Raw genomic sequence first — 23297 nt, forward strand, 5'->3', positions numbered from 1 at the left:
ATGTAGTAACCCTCGTGTAAGCATTAGTTTATTGTGTACCAAAGAAAATTACATCCTTGAGGTCTTGGAAGGCACAGTTCTACCCATTTTGCATATATATTGTGCATTACTTGGGGAGCTGGGTGGGGAGAAAGACTGTGTTGTACATATTTGTTCTGGCTATTGTTTATGCAGGTCTGACTGAATGAAGGAACAGTGGGTATCATTTCAATTTCTGATGTCAACATCAAATTACTTATTTAATTTCATGCCTGGCGAAGCATTGTATAGCTACACGCAGAATCATTTCACTTCATTTGTTATGCTGTGTTTTCTTGGCGATTGGCTTGCCTTCCAACTGACAGCTTTAATTACGACATGAATTTGATTGCACTGCCGAGGAATTAACATAATGCAACAAAGCATTTAAGCACCCAACCTCAGACACACAAACACACACATCCCCACCCTCGCAGCCACACGCACACAAAGCACAGCCACTGCTGCTGAGCAGCTCCTGGCACAGCACACACACAGCTCTGCTCCTGTGGCTCCTCTCCACACACAGCCAAGATCACTGGTGATACTCTGGACAGGGAGCTGCACTGAGGATCTCAGAGCACGTAACACAAAGATGTCCCTCAATTCGTCTTTGGCTCTGTACAGGTGGGAGGGATGGGAGACAAAAGAATTGAAAATATCCTGTATTTGGGGCTGAAACCATGAGCTGCCCGCAGGATTACACTGCTGGAGGGCTGTGAGACCAGGTCCCCTCCTGAAGCAAACAGCAACAGACATGATGACCAGGGGGCTTCAGGATTTGATCCTCACGGTGAGCACCTCGCTGTGGCCTCTCAAGCACAAATCAGCAGGCACAGGAGGAGCACACAGCTCCAGAGCACTGGGGAACATGGAGAGTGCAGCAGCTTTGATGAGCTTCTCTGAGAGCCCAAGAGAAGACCTTTAATGTAGGGACAAATGGGAGGATTCCTGTTCCTTCCCTGTTCAGGAACTGGAAAAACATTCCAGTCAGAGAGGTGCCAACTGCAGCAAGTGGTGCTGAGGTGCTGAATCCCATCCAATGACTTGTGGAAGAGGCTTTTGCTGTTCGTCCCTTCACTGAAAGCCTGCAACCAACACCAGAGGCAGCAGGAAGGGCAGCTACCTGATCAGGCAGATCAGGAATGCAGGAATGTGCTCCAAAGGAATCGGGTAGTTTGATTTTTGATTAGCAAAGAGGTGGCTGAACCCCTGAATACTCAATGCATTTATCATCCAGGTTAGCTGTAACTCTCGTGTTTTCCTCAAGTAAATCTCCTGGCTGTTGTGTAAAACATGACTAAAATGTATTCCAAAGAGGGAGGAGTCAATTAAAAATAAACACATACAAGAAGATAAGGAAAACAAGTTGACTGAGCTCCAAGCTGAGCAAAAGAGAAAGCGCTGCCATCTTGTCTCCAAGCAAGATCTCAACAAAATGAATTCTACTACTGGCAAGATTTTGATGAGATTAAACTGACTACAGCACCCTATATATAAAGGAGGAGCAGCTCTCCAATTTCTCTTTAAGGCCCCTGGAGCTACCTCTGCCCATAAAGGAAAAAACAAGTTGTCATTCCTGAAAAAAACAACCTATATAGGGGAGAAAGGCAGAGAGCCATGGGTTTATGAAATTCAGAGGGGGAGCTGGATCAGGGCACTGCTTGCGCTGGAGCATTTGAGCAATCATTATCCCTAATCTAGCAGAGGTCAAATTCTCTGCTAATTATGTTCTCTCACAGAGGGGTGGGGGTGTGTGCACACGTGTGCAGGCGAGGACAAAGAGAGGAGTTGACAGAAATCAGTCTCACTGCATTGCATCTGACAGGAGCAGAGGATATTCCCCTTCCTACTGTCTGATGCTATTTCAAGCCTCATTATGAGAAAAGTCTCTTGTTTAACACGGTATTTTCATTGAATTATCTTCTTTTCATTTTCGCCCACCTCTCGCAAATGCTGCAAATTACCTGCTTGGATCTCATTAGCCTGGAAAGGAGTCACCCCTTGTAAACACACTCTGCATCACTCTGCATTACTCAAGGACTGCAGGTACATTTACAATAGGCAGAGTTGAAAGATCCCTGACAGGAGAGGGAATGAAGCCACTGACATGTCACTTTGCAACTGGATATTCATTATCCCCTCTCCCTCATTCTGATCTGTCACTGAGCTCTCACTTAGGCCCTGCACTAAGCTCCAACATTCCTGTTTCACCAGCCTGCTCTGACTGGGGATGGGAGAATGGATCATCCACGTGGAGAACAAACACTCCAGTCATTATCCATATTTCCATTCAGGAGCCTGCTTAATCTTACAGTGCTGCCAGGTGACAATAGTGGAGATTCTTTACATTTCAAGGCCAAAATTTGCTTTCTGACCTCAGGGTTAATCTGCCTGCAATGTTTTGTATTTTTTGTTCTATCTTCTGTTGGGTACACAACTTTTTGCATTTTTTTTTTCTGAGAAAACAACTGTAAAAACAGAAGCAAAAGCTGCAGAGAAAACTTACTCTGTCATCTGTAGCTTTTTCTGGACAGTATATAGTGGGCATCATTAGACATCTGACTTCTTCAAAAAGTATTATTTAAAATAACCATTTGGAAGGTCCTGGCATTTCAGCACATGGGGTGTCTGACTGGGAGAGAGGCAGTAGGATGGACAATTCTGAACTGTTTTTGGAAGAGGGCAATGGGATGGACAGCTCTGAACTGACTCTGGGAGAGGAACAATGGGATGGACAGCTCTGAACTGACTCTGGGACAGGGACAATGGGATGGACAGCTCTGAACTGACTCTGGGACAGGGACAATGGGATGGACAGCTCTGAACTGACTCTCGGATGGGGCAATGGGATGGACAGTTCTGAACTGACTTTGAGAGAGGAGCAATGGGATGGACAGCTCTGAGCTGACTCTGGGTGAGGAACAATGGGATGGACAGTTCTGAACTGGCTTTGGGTGAGGAACAATGGGATGGACAGCTCTGAACTGGCTCTGGGTGAGGAACAATGGGATGGACAGCTCTGAACTGGCTTTGGGTGAGGAGCAATGGGATGGACAGTTCTGAACTGACTCTGGGAGAGGAACAATGGGATGGACAGCTCTGAGCTGACTCTGGGACAGGGACAATGGGATGGACAGTTCTGAACTGACTCTGGGAGACAGACAATGGGATGGACAGCTCTGAGCTGACTCTGGGACAGGGACAATGGGATGGACAGTTCTGAACTGACTCTGGGAGACAGACAATGGGATGGACAGCTCTGAGCTGACTCTGGGACAGGGACAATGGGATGGACAGTTCTGAACTGACTCTGGGAGAGGAGCAATGGGATGGACAGCTCTGAGCTGACTCTGGGAGAGGAGCAATGGGATGGACAGCTCTGAACTGACTCTGGAGAGGGCAATGGGATGGACAGCTCTGAACTGAAGGAGCCTGGGGAAGGCCACCACAGACCCAGGCACAGTGAAAGCTGTCTCATGCGTGCTTTTCAAATCTCAGCTGAACTGGTAATGCCAGACCAGAGAGACATTGCTGGTATTGCAGTGAATTATCAAAGCAGAAAGGAACTTTCCTTATTAAGCAAAACATAAATTATGTATAACACTTTAAAATATACATCTCCACGTATATTTACATAATGTTTCTTTTGAACAACCTGTGAATCCCTCTGTCCTCTCTCGGGTGCACTGGGGAAGTCGTATTTGCTCTCTACTTCCTTTTAATTTGCCACAGTGCCGAGACAAAGGGAAACTATTGTAAAAACATCAGAGAAAAACTGGATTTGATGGGTGGAAGGGGAACCAGGACTCTGCTCTCACTGCCAGGTCTGGCAGTGCAATGCTGTGAGCTGCTGAGAAGCCAAACAAACCTCAGTGCTCTCCACTCAGTACATTGCAAGGGAATGACAAAGCTAAATTAAAACCATGTTTGTAAGGAGCTGTGAAATTTTTTGCTGGAAGGTGTTGTGTAATTGTGAAGTTGGTTGCAGTGACTTCCCAGCTGTCACAGGGCTCAGACAAGGCAGGATGATGATGGTGACATGCTGACATCCAGCTGCCATCCACTGCTACCTGTACAGAGCATTTCCTTACTACCTCCTCTGGTTTCACTCTCCTCTTCCAAAGAGATCTTACAGCCCTGAGACTGACCTCAGCTGACAGCTATGAAAGGCAAGCTCTGAAGTGTTTAGCTGAATGTAACCCATAAAGGCTGGCTCTGGGGAAGAAATAGACCTCTAAAATAATATGACAAAGGGATGTGGAGAGAGAGTGCTACAGATTTCACACTTCCACAGAAAGAAAAAAATCAGGCATCTGTTCCAGTGATATGCACAATTCAGCAAAAATTGCTAGCTGTGTGCCTTCAGGCTTAAATTTGCACAACGAAATGTATCCTTTACAAAGGTATTTCTTCTAATGCCTGCTCAGTTCAGTTTTATTGGATTGGCCTATAGAGGACACCATCTGGTATCTGTCATCCAAATCTACACAGACATGCTATCGATAAAATCCCCATTTCCAAAATGTGGGTTAGTTAGAAGTAGGGCCAGATTGCTGGCTGGTACAAATTGGGCTGACTGATGTAGCTATCCATGCTTTTACCAGCAAAGGATCTGACCTACAAAATCCCCAATTTAGATACTCTTTTGGGACAGGGCTTTCTTTATATTCTGTGCTGTAAAGCATGTGGCACAGAGGACACAGAGCCATGAATAAAACACTCAAGGATTGTGATGGTACACATAATAAATAGTAATCTAATTGCAGCAACAGAAGGATTTCTGTAGCCATTGCTGTGTCAGAAGAGCTCATGCGTGTCACTCGGTGAATGACCAGCATTCTGCCATGGAGAAAAACACTCTCCACAGGGCTGCCATCTCAGCCCTTCCACAGCACTTGAGGTAGAACAAAAAAGGCAGAGCTTATGCTATTGTTGGCCATGTTATATCAATTCATTATATAGAAGTCAACCCAGCCTCTCTAGACACTCAAATACTTCTCGTAAAGACAGTATGTAGCCCAAAGAAATACATTCTTTTCCTCCACAGCTTGGGGTAAAAAGAGGCCATCTGACTTCTCAACTATGCAGAACATTTTAACTTCATTAAATGGCCTTCAACTGTTTCCAAAGAGCTGAGTGTTTCCACACAGAAAGACATTGTATCGAACTTTAAGAAATTTACTGAACCAGGGCAGGAGCCCTAAGTCACCTCTTCCTTTCCTGAGCCCCCCAAAGTGAAGGAGATTTTAGTAAGGCACCATCCCAGAAAGCACACCCAGCTCTGCCTCACACCCCTGGGGGACTCCAGCAGGGTTTGCCCCAGTTCCTGAGCTGCAGGAGCTGCACTTACGTCGCTGAGCCTTTCCCGGGAGCTGCTCCGCTGGAAGCCCTTGGACTCGCCGCTGGCGCTCTCGCTGTCGCTGTCCCGGCAGCTGTTCTGGCCCGGCTTGAGCTGCAGGGGACACAAAGGGACAAGGGTTGAGCCTGGCTCAGCAAAGTGCCCCTGGCACATCCTCCTCCAACCCCTCCCAGGCCCCAGCAGCAGCGTGGCCATGGCAGTGCCACACTGACTGATGGACACCAGGGACACACAGCCCAGGGACACCAGGGACACAGTGCCCAGGGACACCATGGACACACAGCCCAGGGACACCAGGGACACACAGCCCAGGGACACCATGGACACACAGCCCAGGGACACCAGGGACACACAGCCCAGGGACACACAGCCCAGGGACACCAGGGACACACAGCCCCAGAGACACCAGGGACACACAGCCCAGGGACACCAGGGACACACAGCCCAGGGACACACAGCCCAGGGACACCAGGGACACACAGCCCCAGAGACACCAGGGACACACAGCCCAGGGACACCATGGACACACAGCCCAGGGACACCAGGGACACACAGCCCAGGGACACACAGCCCAGGGACACCAGGGACACACAGCCCCAGAGACACCAGGGACACACAGCCCAGGGACACCAGGGACACACAGCCCAGGGACACACAGCCCAGGGACACCAGGGACACACAGCCCCAGAGACACCAGGGACACACAGCCCAGGGACACCATGGACACACAGCCCAGAGACACACAGCCCCAGGGACACCAGGGACACAGTGCCCAGGGACACCAGGGACATAGTGCCCAGGGACACCAGGGACACACAGCCCAGGGACACCAGGCACATAGTGCCCAGGGACACCAGGGACACACAGCCCAGGGACACCAGGGACACACAGCCCCAGGGACACACAGCCCAGGGACACCATGGACACACAGCCCAGGGACACCATGGACACACAGCCCAGGGACACACAGCCCAGGGACACCAGGGACATAGTGCCCAGGGACACCAGGGACACACAACCCAGAGACACCAGGGACACACAGCCCAGGGACACCATGGGTGCCATGTCCCTGTGCCAAGGCACAGCTCAGGGACACCATGGACACCATGTCACTGTGCCAGGGCACAGCTCAGGGTCACCACGGGCACACAGCTCAGGGACACCATGGGGACATAGCCCCCGTGGGAGCTCCAGGTGCTGCAGGCAGGAGGAGGCAACACTAGGGTCCCAAGGAAATCACAGTTTGAGACCTTCATGGGGAAACATTTAGATTTCTCAGGGTGTTTCTGCCATGGAGGAAGCTTTTGGAGTCTCCACCACAGTGCGGCACTCACAGCATCAGCTCCTCCCTCATGACAGCAGAAGAGCACTGAGGACCTGAGATGAGTGGGAGTCTCCCCAGGGGAAGAAGAGTCACCACTCCAGAGAAGCCTCTCTTTTTCTAGACCAGCCCCGAGCCACACACCTGGTACTCTAAACAATTCCCAACTAACAAACCTCAATGTTCATAAAACAACAGGATCTACTCGATAGGGATCAAACTGCTTTCGTTTTTCAAACCAGCTTTAATGAACCTTACTGGCGTTGTAATAAATAAAAAGTACAAAAAACCACCCCTAAACTATATTTTCATTGCAATTGAGAACACATCTGCTTTTTCTTACACTTTGGATTGTTCAGGTCATCACATTACACAGCAGTGTACTGAGAGAAACATTCACCACAGACACCCATCACATATGTCCCCGAGCACTTACACACCCAGACAGGAAAAGGAAGGTATGATCCACATCTGCTGCAGTGCTGAAAACCCATATCTTTGCTTTAAAGTATCCTGCCCTATATTTTGCTTGAATGTATTAAAATTTTCATTTAGCCTTGCTGATGCTTTGTTTAAACTAACTCTGGTGGTTAATACTGGCAAGAAGTCTCTTTCAGAAATTTAGACTTAAAAACACAAACATAAACACTGGAAGCAGAGGTAAATGCAGAGAAAATACTTGGTGAGGTACCTAATGAAATAATTTATGAGAGATCTACTACACTTAACAATATCCATATAGCAAACAAATGCCAACTTATCCTAATTGTTAATATGATGATGGTGAGTTCCATTCAGCCTGTACTGGAGCAGGTATTTATTCATCTCCATGCCTTGACTGGAAACCAAAGGTTCTTCCTCCAACACTCTCCATCACCATTTTTTTCTCCTCTTTCTTCCCTCTCTCATTTATTTCCAGTTCTCCCATAAACAAGCACACACAAAAATTCTCTTTGTGTGCATTCACAAATGCACTTTTACAGGTGCACACAAATAAAACCTACATTTCTGCTGATATTTTTCCCACTCTGTTCACTCACAGCCACAGCTGCTCCCTCCCAGGGTCACTGAAGGAGCACAAAGAATATCCTCACCCTCAGGTTATCCCTTTCCCCCTACCACGGCCAGAGCAAACTGCATCTGCAGGTTTGGTATTTGTGTGCCACTTCTTAATCCCTCACTTGCAAAGGGAAGCTTTGGGTGCTCTCCATCAGCCAAATCAAAGTAAGAACATAAAGTCCATTAAAGTGAAAGTTTCAATGCACGACTGAAAAGTAAAAGTGGCAATGCATGAGCACAACTGCAAAAAAAATGGCACAGGCATACTCTCAGCTCAAAGAAAATGTAGCAGAAGGACCAGAGCTATTTGTCAGACACTAACAATTCAATAAATAAACTAAATATTCCACAGCTCAGCCAGAACATTTCCAGTGCAATGATTTTTATTTCCAGTGGAACGGTTTATTGGTCAGATCTAAGAGATCTTGGGAGCAGTTCTTGGAGGCAGAGGGGAGGATAACGAATTCAAGAAGTCTTACACTTCATATATAACTCACTGATCTTATCTAGGATCTCCGTGTCCTGGAATTTTATGGTCCCAAGTTGAAAATTTAACCACCCAAAGGAAAAAGGATCAAGTTTTCCTGACTTGGTCTTTTGTCAACATCCACCCAATGATAAAAAAACTCTTATTGCAAGTGGGGTCTTGAGAATTCTTTTCCCAGTCTCAGATTTTATTTCTAGACCCCAAATTTAGTTTGTGCACAATCTTCACACATTAGTTATTTGCTAACTAATCACAACAGTTTTATAATTCTTCTACATCACCAATTCCAGCTATTTACAGAGAAGAAGAGAAAAACCCAGCAGGTGTCATTTTTCTAGACACAATTCACAAGGAGTAAGAGAATATGATGAAGATATCTGAGCCTGAAACTCTGTAGGAAAAAAGTGAACTGCATGGACCAGACAGCAAACTCAGAAACAAGTCCAAGTTAAGATTTATAAGCTTTCTGTATTTTCCTTTCTTTTTTTTCCAAGTTGAGTTTCTTCACGTGCCAAACTGTTGAGGGTTTACATTTGATTCCAGAACCCATCAATCTGTGTTAAATTAAAAAAGAGAAGCATGGAAATGTGCCCGTTGTCTTCTCTTAAGAACCAAACTTACACTCAAACACACACGAGAACACTTAATGTGGACACGCCATGGGTCACTTCATTTCAATCTATTTGCACACATTCATCTGCTTAAAACAATGCTGCAATAACACAGAGCTGCTAAAAAGGTCTAGAGATAACAGACTGAATCTTTAGTTACACTGTGTGGATCTGGTGCATCTGGGGCACACAGGAACCCTAAAATCAGTTTCCCCGTGGAAATGTAACTCCCCTTGGGAAAGAAAACCTGAAGTGCAATGTTGACAACTCTTGTTCCTCTGTTGCTCCTGGCAGGGCACCCCATGCAAACAGCAACACCAGCATGAAAATCCCACTGTGCCTCCTCGAGGCACCTGGGGAGAGGCAGTGACACCCAGGGCAGGGCTGGAGCTGGGCCAGGGCAGGGATCTCAGGGAAAGGTTCTTCCCCCAGAGGGTGCTGGCACTGCCCAGGGAATGGGCACAGCCTGAGGCTGCCACAGCTCCAGGAGCTCCCAGGGATGCCCAGGGTGGGATTGTTGGGTGTCTGTGCAGGGACAGGATGATCCCTGGGGGTCCCTTCCCACTCTGGTTATTCTGTGATTCTACAAAGGTCTCACCCTGGAACTTCCCACATTAACACAGCATTAATCTTCTGATTTGCATCAGGCAAGGAGTGAAAAAGGGTTTACAGAAAGTGTGTTTGACTCCATGCTTTCACTGCCCAGTGGGAATGAATTTATCTAGGAAGGGATTCATCTAAAGGGTCTCACAAAGAGGAAATACAGACATTTTCTAGACTGAACCCCCAAAACCCTAAAAACTCGATGTCTTTGGCTAACGAGGTATGTGCACAGTCTCAGGGACTCCCCTAGAGAGAGATGAAGAACATGCAAAAAAGGCACCTCAAGATCACTTGCTCAACACAAGACTCACACCCACAGCTCCAAAACTTTTCTAGTTTTTGGTCACTCTTAGCATTGCATTTTTTGAAATCTTTCATTGTACTACAGAATCTGATAGTTTGTAATGCCTTTGAATCTGCTGGAGGACACCAGAAGTCAAGCAGAACTGGATAAAGTCATAGCTAAATTTCTATCAAAGGAAAAGGCCAAAAAGCAGATTTGTAAGGGTGGTTGCTGGCTGAGGGCTGGGCTGAGGCTCAGCAGAGGGTTTTATTTCTGATTCTTCACCATATCTGCCCCAAACTAAGAGGAACAGGTCTTCCCTGCTTTCCAAAAGTGGGCTGCTTGGAGGATTTTTCTATCAGGGCAGTTTCCCCAGTGGGTGATGGTGGATTCCACAGCCAGGGACACAGGGATGGAGGGATGCAGCTGAGCTGGGGGGCAGAGGGGGGCACTGCAATTTTTGCTGTCATTTTGACTACTCAAATGTAATTTTATGGACAATAAATTGAGTATCTTTTCCCCACGTGGAGACTGTTTTGGCCATGACAATAAGAGGTAACTCCCCTGCCTTTACCTCAGGAGCCTCTTCTCCCCTGCCCTGCTGAGGAGGGCTGTGAGAGGGGCTGCGGGAGTCTGGCCTCAGCCACGATGGAGTTTGGAGAACTTGCTGCTCATGGACTGAGTGACAAAACCTCAGTGACAAAACCTCAGTCACAGCAGTGCTGCCCTGCAGAGCAGTGAGGAATGGAGGCAAAGCTGGGGACTGGCACAAGGGACCCAGACAGTGCCAGGGACACCGAGGGCACAGAGAGGAGAGGAACAAGATATGGAGCACCAAGGGTGACCATTAGAAAGAGACTTGCTCAGGCCTGAAGGTCACACAGAAACCATCCAGAAATTATGAATAAACCAAAATAGATGCAGAAACATCAACACAAAACTGCTGTCATAGCAAGTGCTAACAGGAACTCTTCTCTCAGCCCACGGAGAGATTTTCAGGTGACTTGGAATCTAACAGAACTATTTTTGCAGCAGGGAAACACACAGCCCTACTTTGTGACAGTGAAAGTGCAAACTGAATATTCATCAGTGTCCAGGGAAAGCAGCTCTCTGCTCTGCTCCTTCTGCCATTCAGTGTTACAGGGTAAAGCAGAGCTAAATTCTGAGGCTTAGGAGCAGGACAGACCTAAAGGAACAGTGCCACAGTTACTGTGACAGACATTTCTGTGACATGGGAGGAGGGGGACAGCAGCCATAAAACACTTCTAAGGGTAATCCATGACAGCAGGGCTCTCTGTGGCCTTTTCTCTCAGCCAGGAAAAGAAGGAAGGACCGAGTCCATCATGTTAAGAGGTGGAAGGGAGGATGGAAGGGCAGCTGAGCCCCGGACTCCAGGGAGCATCATCCTCCCAGGACCAGAGCTGGCTGTGCTGGATCCCAAAGCCACTTTAGATAATTCCATTGTAGCATACAACAGAAAGCAAAATAAATAAACCCATTGAGAATTTGGCAAAAGCCTTTTTCACAGAGCTTATATATCATGTCAAAAATACCCTAATGTGGCTTTCCTGAGATTTTTTTATTTTAAAATATATTTTAATTTAAAAACTCCACAACATTTGGCAGCAGTAAATCTATAGTATAGTTTCGAGGTGCCTGAGCTTCTATGCCACATGGAATTAAAGGATTATTTCACTACATTAGACTTTAAAGTTATGAATACTAACACCTCTCCCTGATACAGCCAGCAAGCTGAGCCCTGAAGGAAGGGGACAGAACCCTGCCGTGGGGAGCAGAATTCCAGGCTTTCACTTCTGCCTGCCATTCTTTCTTTCTTTACACAGCTTTGGCAAGGGTGAGGCAGTCCCAGCTCCGGCCTGGGTGAGGGTATTCCCTGGCTCAGCTCAGCTCCTACATGTGCCATTAGGAATGCTTCCCAAGGCCCAGAATCCTGAACAGGTACAGCCCAGCCATCCTTATGACAAGAGTTTGTCCTGAGCAGGGCACCAGCACACACATTTCCAGCTGCTCCTTAGGGCCACCCTCCATTTGCTCTCTGGGCTTTTCCCAGCACAGAACAGGACCCAAGGATGGGGATTTCTGTCACTTCTGGCAGGCACACCCTTTCCCTCAGTGATCACACGGATCCAGGCAGCAGCACAGATCAGGGAAATGCTGTTGAGTTCAAGCTGCTCCAAAGGCCAGGGAGCAGCAGCCTGGGAGAGGCCGGTGAGATCCCAGTTATCCCAGCACAGCCCAGGTCTGCCCAGGCTCCAGGCAGGGACTGACCTCCAGAGTGGCTGGGCTGCACAAAGAGCCCTGCCCTGGCCAGCAAACACAGCCCTGACGTGTCTCCAACCAGCCAGAAAAGAGCAGCAGCAGATTTCATGCAGAACTGAATATCAGATTGCAAAGAAAACATATTTTATCTCTGATCAAGAACAAATCTGGCTGTATGAAAACAAATAAAAGGAGAACTGCATAGCAAGAAATAACCAAAAAACAACAGTGTAAATCAAGGGTTGTTACTTCTGATTTCAATCATGATTATTAACAGCTGTCATTTCAAAACTTCTATTTCTATCTCTCCTGCTACTGACAGTAGTTAGACAAATACTCCTTATGCAGCACTCCCATGTTCCTCACAGCATTAAAGGTGGCTCAACACAGTGGTTTGGTCCGGAGCAATCCCTCTCCACTGCATTTCTAACAAGGCCATGCACACCACGACTGCCTGAACAGGGGAGCAGCACGAGGAAAGCAATTCAGAGGTGAGATAATGAGGAGGAAGAATATTTACAGCACATGAGTTTAGGCAGTAAATATGAAAAAGGAATTCACACCGTGTGTGGACTCTGAACATTATTAATACAAAGACATTTTTCACCTCAGGGAAGAAAAATCTTGTTACCTGAGAGATACAATAAAACATTAGGAGAGGCTCTCTGTTTACCTCTTGATATACAATCTTATGACAACCAATGTAGATGCTCCAAGAAATTGCCAGCTTCTGAGGATCCAGGCCTCCATGCCATCATCCTGGGATCTGACATCCCTACCAGAAATGAAGCTTAGGTTTTTTTTTTTGCTTACTTGTACAGTAAAAGTGAGGTAAACCAACAAAGACAACATCTTGTCTTTTGTTCCCTTCCTACCTTTAATTAGAAGAAAAAGTAATTCTTTTGTTCCAAATCTCTTTTTATGAAAAAACCAGAAAGAAACACATGTGCATTCTTTCAATTTCCTGTCGCCTAAAAACCAAATCTGAATTGAACAAATGACTACAAACAATTTTCTAATCAGCTGGATGATACAGAACAAGGGTGTCTTTAACTCACTTATTCTACAGCACTGCTGGTCATTTCCTGCTGCCTCGGAGCTGATCCAGAGTCTGCTGCTGCACTTGCTCAATCAGTTGGAGTAGAGGAGCTCATCCCCTCCAGCCTTAACTGGGGGAGATCCACCAAAGGAGCAGAGCTCCCCCCCTGTGCTCCCGGGGAGAATTTGGCTATTGACATTGTTATTGCAGACACACCGAGGGATGGGGCTCTGCTGGCAGGAGCAGGAGCTGAAGCAACACGGGCTAAGAATAAACAGCATCCTCGCCAGGCGGGGGTGGGGGAGGAAGAAACAGGCATTTATTTCCAGATCCTCTTCTCCTTCATTATATGCTTGGGCAACCTTAGATCCACAGCACACAGAAGGTACTCTGAAGGAGGTCTGTAGCTCTGTTTTATCTAAGTTTCACAGAGAATGCAGCCCATCATTTTTTTCTGTGCTGTTTATACAGAAATCAAAGATAAATTTGGCATAAACTCATCACACCCCAGAATCATACATACATTATACACCATGGAAAGTGTAACAGACTCGCTCTGTTCCCCAGCTCCTGTTAAGAGTGGTATGAAACAGCAAGCTGTTGGCAATTGCAGCAAATGAAGCGTATTTCAGCACACTTCAAAAGCTGAATTGCAAAAAAATATAGGCTTCTCCTGACCCTTTGCATTTTGATGGTTGCACAGTGAGAAACACGGCCTTTAAAATTACACCTTGCAAAGCTCTCCATTGTACCAATCAATCTGTGCAAGCAGCCTGCACAGCCCAGGCTGGGAGCAGAGCGGGATGAGCAGCCAGGCTTGGCTGGTCAGGGACAGCCAGAGGGGCTGCAGCCAGGGTGGGACCCACCTGCCCTCAAGGCTTTACCCAGCCCTGCTGCTGGGCTTCTTTGTGCCCCAGCTGCACTGCCAGGGCCCTCCCCAGGCCCTGTGTAAGTCAAACCAGTCTTGGGTTAAAAACCATCTCTGAGAAACGCAGATGTGTAGTGCCACAGGAGTGCCACCCTTGCCTGCATGGATATCCATCCATCCATCCATCCATCCATCCATCCATCCATCCATCCATCCATCCATCATCCATCCATCCATCCATCCATCCATCCATCCATCCATCCATCCCTCCATCCATCCATCTATCCATCCATCCATCCATCCCTCCATCCATCCATCCATCCATCCATCCATCATCCATCCATCCATCATCCATCCATCCATCCATCCATCCATCCCTCCATCCATCTATCCATCCATCCATCCATCCATCCATCCATCCATCCATCCATCCATCATCCATCCATCCCTCCATCCATCCATCATCCATCCATCCATCCATCCCTCCATCCATCCATCATCCATCCATCCATCCATCCATCCATCCATCCATCCATCCCTCCATCCCTCCATCCCTCCATCCCTCCCTCCATCCATCCCTCCATCCCTCCATCCATCCCCACTCTCATCCTTACATGTACAATTTCTGGCTGTTATTCAGCCATTTACACCACTTACACATCTTGCTTCTGCTCTGCACATCCCCAAACCAGATTTCAAGTGAAATGGGGAGAGTCATGAACCCTTGCTACGGTGCCTGTCCCCCCTTTCCCCAGAAGGACCCAACAAGGAGCAGTGCACATGCACTGGCTGCAACACTTCCCAGCAGGGACTGCTTTTTGTGGCCCCATTTAGAGAATGGAGAACCAAGCTGGCAGTTTTACACCAACATTCTGGGCCTGTTTCAGAGCACGTGGCAATGTTTCCAGATCCTTGCTAGACCATTACTATCAGCTCTGCTTTTGGTAGTGACAGGCACAGGGGACTCGGGGACTCTGTCCCACCCTCAGCCCTGGACCTGTGAGGAGCTCCTGTTTCTGTCACACAGGGAAGGTCAGGTGAGGTAGGAAAGTGGCAAACACCACTTTTAACCTGGCTCTCTGGAAAGGGGAGAGAACAGAAATATTATCCCACTGAGTCTGATCTCCAGCTTTCTAAGTGTACGCTCCTTCCATGCACTAAAAAACGTCAACTTCTCCGTGGTGAATAATAATTTGTGAAATAAAGCAGGCATGAAAAGTGTAACTTAGTGAAAGAACACTTAAGTAAGAAGATCAGATCAATCACATGGTGGAACAAACAGCAAACAGGAGAGGCTGAAAAAATCTAGAGCTGCAACTGCACCTCTAGAACTTTCCACAAACCCAGCTAAGAGCCTCCATCTGCTTGAATAAGGAGAAACATAACCCCAAGGCAGCTCCTGTAGGGCTCCACTTGTTTCAAGCCACAGGATGGTTGCTCCTCCTGTGCAAAGGAGATGCAAGAAGGGATGAAACCTTTTGGAATTTCTACAGAGGTGGAGCATCTGAGAAAGATCAGAGTGACTGTACTCACTGGCTTGAATTAAGTCACGGTGACCACCATCCTTTCCTTCCTCAATGCAGACCACTAATGTGACACCCAGCTAACATCACAGAAGTAAATAAATGTCTTGGAGGAGGAAGTATCAGTATTCATGGATGGACCCTGAGATGCTTACCACTGCTAACATAAAGGAGCCCTGTTATTTCATCGTTCGATATAAGCCCAGAATAAATATTTAATAATTTGGTTGCATAAATAATGATTTGAAGGTTGAGCTATTGGCTTAAAACTATAATACTATTTTAAGCCGTTTAACTGCCCAGCTAGATAAATTATTCAGGACTTAAAAGTCATCCTGTGGTCTCTGTACAAGGAGAAAACTAGGAAGTTGTAACAATAATGACAAAAGCAGGGCAAGATCAATCAAACCACATGATCGCTAACACAAACAAGCAGCAATTAAGCAGCAATCAAGACCAATCTGACTGGGGTTGATGTCCTTTTATGCCAATACTCTCAGCCCAAAGAGCAAAACTTAATAATGTTTTGCAATTTATCAAGGGAGCCATAACTCTGCTCTCAGTGACTTGGCCAAGAGGCTATTATGATAGTATTTCTCTATAATTTAATAATGTGAAGGAAGGCGGGGGGAGAGGGAGTAAAAGCATTTTGACATATAACTCACATCTATACATATTGTATTTTCCTCTTGTTTGAATGAGAGAAGCAGGAGTCACAACAATATACCTCAGCACCAATTTGTTAGCAGCAAAGGGAAGCTGAAGTATCTGGCAAAGAAAATCTATTTGAAGCAGCACAGAAGGGAAGGGAATGAAGCATCTGAATTCATTAGCAGCTGTCATTGATGTGGAGATGAGTTTAGTCATCACAAATAACTCAGGAGAAAAGCAAAGGGAGGAACTATTGTGGAAGTTGTTTAAAACTGGATTAGTTCTGACAGATGGCAAGGTGCCACTCGGGGGAACACTCGTGGTGCACCTCCACCCTGTCGGAGGGAAGCTCTGAACACAGTCAGCTATCCCAGCGTTTGGGATTTGCATTTCTCTTTTTGCACACCCCTCTTCCTCCCCGATCCTAGGCAATAATGTAAAATATATCACAGCACCGTGCTTTCACCTTGGACTGCTTTTGCCAATTGAAACAATGAGTCCTCCTGTTTGCAAATGTCAAAAAAAAAAAGAAAAAAGGAAAAAATAAAAAAGAAAAAAGAAAAAATAAAAAATGAAAAAAGAAAAAAGAAAGAAAAAAGAAAAAAGAAAAAAGGAAAAAAGAAAAAAGAAAAAAGAAAGAAAAAAGAAAAAAGGAAAAAAGAAAAAAGAAAAAAGAAAAAGAAAAAAGAAACAAGAAAAAATTCTCCTGATCAGTCTTGTAGTCTGTCCTCTGTCAACAGTGACCAAAAGTGATTTAATGCTTGATAGATCTCATGAGCCTGTTGCCTCAGACCAAGTCCAAAACCATCTTCACCTCCAGAAAATCATTCTGCCAGCCAGTGTTACTCATCCCTGTGCTGGCAGCTCCAGCACAGAGGTGACATCAGGGTAAGATCCAACGCCCACCAGAACCCCAGGGCACAACTGCAGCATTGCCACCCACCTCAAGGGTGGCAGAGCCCATTTAGGTTCCACCATAGGACCTAATTAGGTAGGGTCCTATGAACCCATTTAGGTTCCAGCCCCTGGGTGTCCACCATAAACACCTGACAGATGGTTTCTGTACCTTACACTGACAAAAGCCCCTAATTTACTGTTTCTTTTCTACCCTTTAAAATTGTGCTAAACTTACCCATCTTGAAAATGTAGTCAAATATTGGATAAGTGGAGCTTTATTATTGTTTCAAGATAAGTGCAAAAAATCTATAATAAAGGACTACTATCAAATTACAGTTACTTGAATTAATCCTCATCCTGGCATTTAATAATTTGTAAAGTGCTTATTCAGAAAAAGGTCAAAAATCACTTGGAAAGATATGTTAATGGCTCTCTAAGTAATGTTTAGACTTGCTGAATAAATTTTCACACTTAAGTCACGTATAACAAGCATTACAAAATGTATTATAAATCGTGCTCTTCACAGTAGAGAGTGTGTACATACATGTTACAGCCTCTCCAGCAGACAGCACTTCAGCACTTAGTTAAATTCACCTCAGCTGAGGAAAAAAGTGAGCTTATCTTTGCTGTTATGCCAGAAATAGATTCAGTGTATGCTCTCATAAAGAGGAATATTTACCTGAGTCAGGGCCTGCAGGAGCCCATTGTTGTTCATTTACATGATTAAAAAAACCCATCAGAAATGATAACCCAAATAACTGTCAACCCCAAAATTTCCCCAAACTCAGTCTTAAAAAAAAATATATTAAAAAAAGAATAGCTGTGAATAATTGGAAATAGGGGAAGACAAAGCCCTATGCTGATGGATCAACACGGAAGCCCTTCCATGCTTTGAAATATTTGGGCTTTAAAATGACCCACAAGACTTAAAAACTAAGTATCAGCATGTGAGAAAGTACCATATTACAGTTTAAATCAACCATTATACAGGCTCAGCAAGCATCAGCACGCTCCTTCCATGCACTAAAAAACGTCAACTTCTCCGTGGTGAATAATAATTTGTGAAATAAAGCAGGCATGCAAAATATGGGTGGCAGGCAGCAAATGCTGAGATTTGGGGCACCAAGGTGTTTTAAAATTGTTTTTCACTTTTGCATCCAGCATCTACTGAAATCTCAACAGATCAAAGTTTTGCAGACAAGGAAAAAAAAAAAAGCCTACAAAATTAATAACTATTTAAGTATTCTGTTTCATCATGATAACAAACAGATGGTTTTAATATTCTAGAGGCTAATTTCTGAACAATTAAAAACACAGCAAGACATTAACATCTAATGAAACATTTTAACTACCAGTATATGCATCTGCCATTAATTTCCACACAGTAAGGTCTTGGTTCTCTTCAATCTGTTCTTTATTAAGGAAAGTTTTTCCACTCTGAATTTAGTGAAGTAGAGAATTAACAACTGTTTTCAATCAGCAATCAGCATGATATTTCGCCAGTGTGCATTGAAACCGTCCACACTATCAGACATAAATTTACTCCTATGATGGCTTTGATCTGCACACTGAGTGGAGATGTTAGAGGGGAATTAATTTTCTAATTCCATTTCATTTAGAACATAGGAATTAACCCCTCACAGATCTCATGTCCCTTTTTAGCTGCTTTAGATAAAGGACACCTACTCAAAATGTTGTGCCTTACACATTACTTATAACCCAGCCAAAAATAAACTCTTTTTTTTTTTTTTTTTTTTTTTAAATCAATGAAAGCATTCTCATGCAAACCATATGGAAATAAAGTTCTTCAAAGGACAGGGGGATCCTATATTTATGAGCCTCTAATTTATATTTCCTTTGCTCATCTGTGATAAGAACATGGGGCAGTATTCATCAAAGCTCTACCCATGCAAACACTAGTTGCTATAAAAAATTTTTCTATGCCCCATACAAGCTAATTCCTGTGTTCCCTTTTCAGATACGCAGCTTAGAACTGCTGATTAACTTTTCTGCAGGTTCTCCCCAATTTAGCAGGGTATGATTTAAATTAAGCTGAGGCAAGTCCTTCTCTTGGCTCCCAGGGTGCAGCAAAAGGCTGATGTTATTCAGTATTTGTTGTCATCGCCTGGCTACTGCAGGAATGAAGCCAATAAATAAATATTTTGGGGAGTAACTCCAAACACCTCCCTGTGGGGCTGGAACACAGACTCCCTGGGCATTAAACACACAGGCACCTCTCGGAGTGTCTCTGGTTGTCAAAAGGGTTAACTTAGCAAGGAACTGGGAAGGATTTTAACAGAAACCACATTCTGTCCACGTTCCTGTTTTGCTTTTAATCATGTAATTTATGTAAACATGGAATTGCAAGGCTAAACTAATAAACATTGAAAAAAGCCTTGAGAAAACATAGATTTAGGGAAGGAGCCAGCTGCAGGACTCTGCCTCCTGGATTCGCTTTGCGGCGTTCAGAGGGGATTTCATGGTGCACCAAGAAATGTTTGTACTGCAGTTCAGTAGAACAAGAGACTTTCTGGTTACTGCTTCAAGTCAGGAGAAACAGGACCTTGAACCTGGGCTCTCTACCTGCAGACTGATGCCCTGCCTAGGGGTATTACCTGCTCCATCTGCCTTCCTCTAATTTACACCAGAAATAACGTTCTGGGCTCAATGGACTTCCAACAATAATGACATATTTCCACAGAAATTTCTGTAACAGACCACCTACAGCAAATGCACATCCCATCCCTGCCATATCCCACTTGCAGTGCCTGAACCCTTCTCAAAGGCTCAGCCTGAACAAAGCTGGCTCTGCCTCAGCACTTGCTATTTTCCTTTTTTTAAATACGCTATTACAGGTTTAAGGGCAGATCCAGAGAGGCTGAGAACACCCACAAGCCTAACTGGAATTTGGGTTTCCACAGTCTGGAACCAGAACAGTAGTTAGGTAAGAAAGGACATGAAAGACTATTTATTTGACTTCAAGCACTGTCATCACCATGAATTTTGGGGATTAGGGCCGCGAGTTTTCGATGTGCCGAGCAGAGGCAGGGGTGTAACCTCACTGAAAGACACTGAGCTCTTGGCTCATTTTATATCCACTTTTGGGGCAGTGAAATATGGCTGAAGTGGGGTCCCAGGAGATGCCAGATGGGATTTCAAGAGACCTTTCCAGCCAGTCATATCTGGTTCAGAGAAATGTGCACACTGAAATGACTGCACTGGGAGTTTGCCATGTAACCATTAGCTCTATAACCACCATTAATATACCTCGGAGGCTTTGCCTTATTTTTATATGTCAGACAGTTTCAGGCTAGCACTGTATTTAGTGAGGAGAGCACAATATTAAAATGTGACTTTCATACTTTTTATGCTCCAAGTGCCTGGATCTACTCTTGGCACACTACAAAAATAATACTTTTATGATTCAGTTTTTCCATGAAATATTTATAATACAAGTATTGAGTGATAGAAGTGCCAGAATATTACGATTGCTGCACTTGAATTCCTGGAGATTGGAAGCTTTTGTTTGGTCTAGCAGCGTGAAGGAGAAGCGTCCTGCTAAACATCTGTCTCTCCCTGCAGAACCACATGGGAAATTAAGATTTTGGGGCAGTGCTGACTGAAGTATTTGAGTCCTTAGCTTACGCACTGCAGTGTGAGTGCTGAGGAGTCTCAGCACCATAAAATCACAGAGCAGAGGAAGGTGCAGACCCAGCCCTCTGAGCCCACAGGGACCAGGGGTCCTGCATCCCTCCTGACACTGAGCCAACCCAGCCCAGCCCTGCTGCACACACCTGAGCTCTGCTGCCCTGCAGCTGCACTGGTGCAGTCAGCACTGCTGTCCCCTGCAGGAGTTTCCTCCACAGCCCCCTGCATCTCCTGCCTGCAGCGTCACCCTCTCCCACCTGTCAGGGATATGCACAACACATTTCTCCTCTGCTTTCTGCAGCACCTTCCTGTGCTTGAAGGCTGTGATCGGTATCTCCACTCCACTCCCTCTTTTAAAACTAAATTGCCCCAATTCTTTCAAGCCTCTCTTGCAGACCAAGCTTTTAGACTTGCTCCACGTACTCCATGTATTTCTCGCATCTATTGTTTCCTATTCTGAAGGGAAACTCCTGCAATATCCATTTGGAAACATAGAATCACATCAATCATACTGATGCAAAATGAGTATTAAATGAAATATGTGAGAATGAAATGGGTACTGAAACTGTGGCCTGCATTTAGCCAACTGACTGGTCAGGCAGGTTCACTTCTGGGTGTCAGTCTGGAGACACCTGAAAATATCTGAAGTGATCACCTGAAGTGTTCTCAACAAAAACCTTTTGAATTTATGCTGCTATTTCCCTCCTGCAAGTGGTGTTAACTTCTTTTCTAAATAATACCGGATCTGTAAAAGATATTTTCCGAATGAAAGTCGTTACAAGTACAGATACAATTTATAGAACTGTTCAGGAGTGGTTTTGTTTAGTTCACTGCACCTTGATTTAGATCTCTCCTCATTCAAAACCTTATCTGAAACAGGTCTTTTTCTAAATATAAGAGTCTTCAATAGAAATTTTCCTTCTTAGTAGTTTTGTTTTTTTCAGAGTTGGAGCTGCAGGGACCGAGTGTAACTCCTCATGGCGCTTCCACAGCTGGAACTCATCTGCTGTATAAGCTGTTGTTGAAGTGATCTGGAGAAACACTTCTCCAATCCATTTTAACAGCTTTCAAAGATTGCTCAAAGATGCCCAACAGCCCCATTGTCCTTGCCAGGCCCTTCTTCCCCACTACTGCATTTAGTTACAGCGGGAGCATTGAATTAAATTAAAACTTCATTTGCTGTTAAGCGTCCTGGTTAAGCAATCTGAAACCGAGAAGGTTTTGCCGGTGTTCATAAATGTCTTTTACAACGACTAAGAGAAGGAATGATAGAAATGTTGATGTTTCTGTGACAGGCTGCGGACTGGCTTTGAGAGAAAACTACGTGAAAAAGGAGGAAAAGGAGAGAGGCATGGGAGGAGCTGCTGGGTGGCTGAAAGGCAAGGCTATTACCTTCTTTTGAAGGCCACAGAAATGCCATGCTGTCAACCTCTGGCATCCCCCAGCAAACCATGGCAACAGCTGCCTGGCTCTGTAGTAATAAACTGAACCAATTTAATAGCTTTTATTGTTCTGCTGTGATGTTTGAGCGCACCACTTCTTCCCTCCCAGGACTCCTGAGCCCGCAAGGGCAGCAATGAGAGAAGATCTCATTTACCTAAAAGCGCTTATAAATTTTTAATTTGCTTTAACAAGTAAATTAACAAGTCCCTCATTCAGGCAAGTTTTATGGCCTCTTGCCACTTGGGGAGGGCCATAAAAGTTTTATAGATAATCCAGAGCTACCGAGATTGCTCATAATAAATTGTCTGTTTCCTGTTATTTTATCAAACCATTGGGCTTCTAATGACTTAAAGTCACAGCTTCTTTATATCTACACTTTTTATGAGGCCATATTTATAAACTGTAAAGAATATCTTAAATTATACAGGGCCCCTGCTAATCATTACAAAGCCAGTTTTTTATTGGAGACAACCTTTTTGCTCACGCCCACCTAATAAATTTCAAGAGATTTAAGGGGAAAAAAGTCTTTTTGGAAATGGCACACTGATTGCACGTTCTATTTTAGGATGTTGCTTTAGCCAAACTTTCATTAATGAATGCTTTGAAGTGCATGGAACTCTCTACACTCTGATTTCTAACAGTTCTTGAAAGAGTTCTCAGGATACCAGGCACCTCAGGCAAGCCTGGCTCTGGGATTCAGGCCTGGGACAGGGCAACAGTGGAAAAACACCAGCTCTTCCCATGGAGAAAATGCTGCCTCCAGTGAGAGCTCAGTGTCTGCCCTCTGCAGCACCACTGGTGACACTGGGACAGAGCCCTGCTGCAGATTCTGTACTCCAGAGATTTGAATATTGTGACTGGATTAAAACCTGGACTTGTTCTGAAGTTTAGGTTGATACAAAGCTACAAGAAATGGGACTGTGCTAATAATATAGAATAAGTAAAAATAATCAGTATTTTCTGTAAATCCAGAGTGTTACAAAAGCCTGAAACTACCTCAACTAAACAGGGGATATTGAATTCGACTTTAAAATTTCCCATTACCTTCTGTGAAATACAAGTCTGTGGAACTGGAAGCACCATTTACCCTAAAGGAGAAAAACACTGCAAGATCAGAATATCATCCTTTACTCAGCAGAGCTTTCCTGCTTAATGGGAAATTGCAGTAGGACAGGCTCAGGATACTATTTTTGAGAGAGATGCC

The 23297-nt window shown here is 45.0% G+C and overlaps 1 protein-coding gene across 5 annotated transcripts in view; it reads right to left on the reverse strand.

Annotated features, from left to right (window-relative positions):
• The window catches only part of AUTS2 (activator of transcription and developmental regulator AUTS2), a 774170-nt gene that overhangs the window by 418851 nt on the left and 332022 nt on the right, over nucleotides 1–23297 (reverse strand). For all 5 annotated transcript variants that reach the window (XM_066333138.1, XM_066333137.1, XM_066333140.1 and 2 more), the window contains one exon: nucleotides 5372–5473. In XM_066333138.1, coding sequence (XP_066189235.1) covers nucleotides 5372–5473 — 102 coding nt within the window. The remainder of the gene's footprint in view (nucleotides 1–5371; nucleotides 5474–23297) is intronic.

This window comes from Sylvia atricapilla, chromosome 20, assembly GCF_009819655.1.
Source record: "Sylvia atricapilla isolate bSylAtr1 chromosome 20, bSylAtr1.pri, whole genome shotgun sequence".
Classification (NCBI taxonomy): Eukaryota; Metazoa; Chordata; class Aves; order Passeriformes; family Sylviidae; genus Sylvia; species Sylvia atricapilla.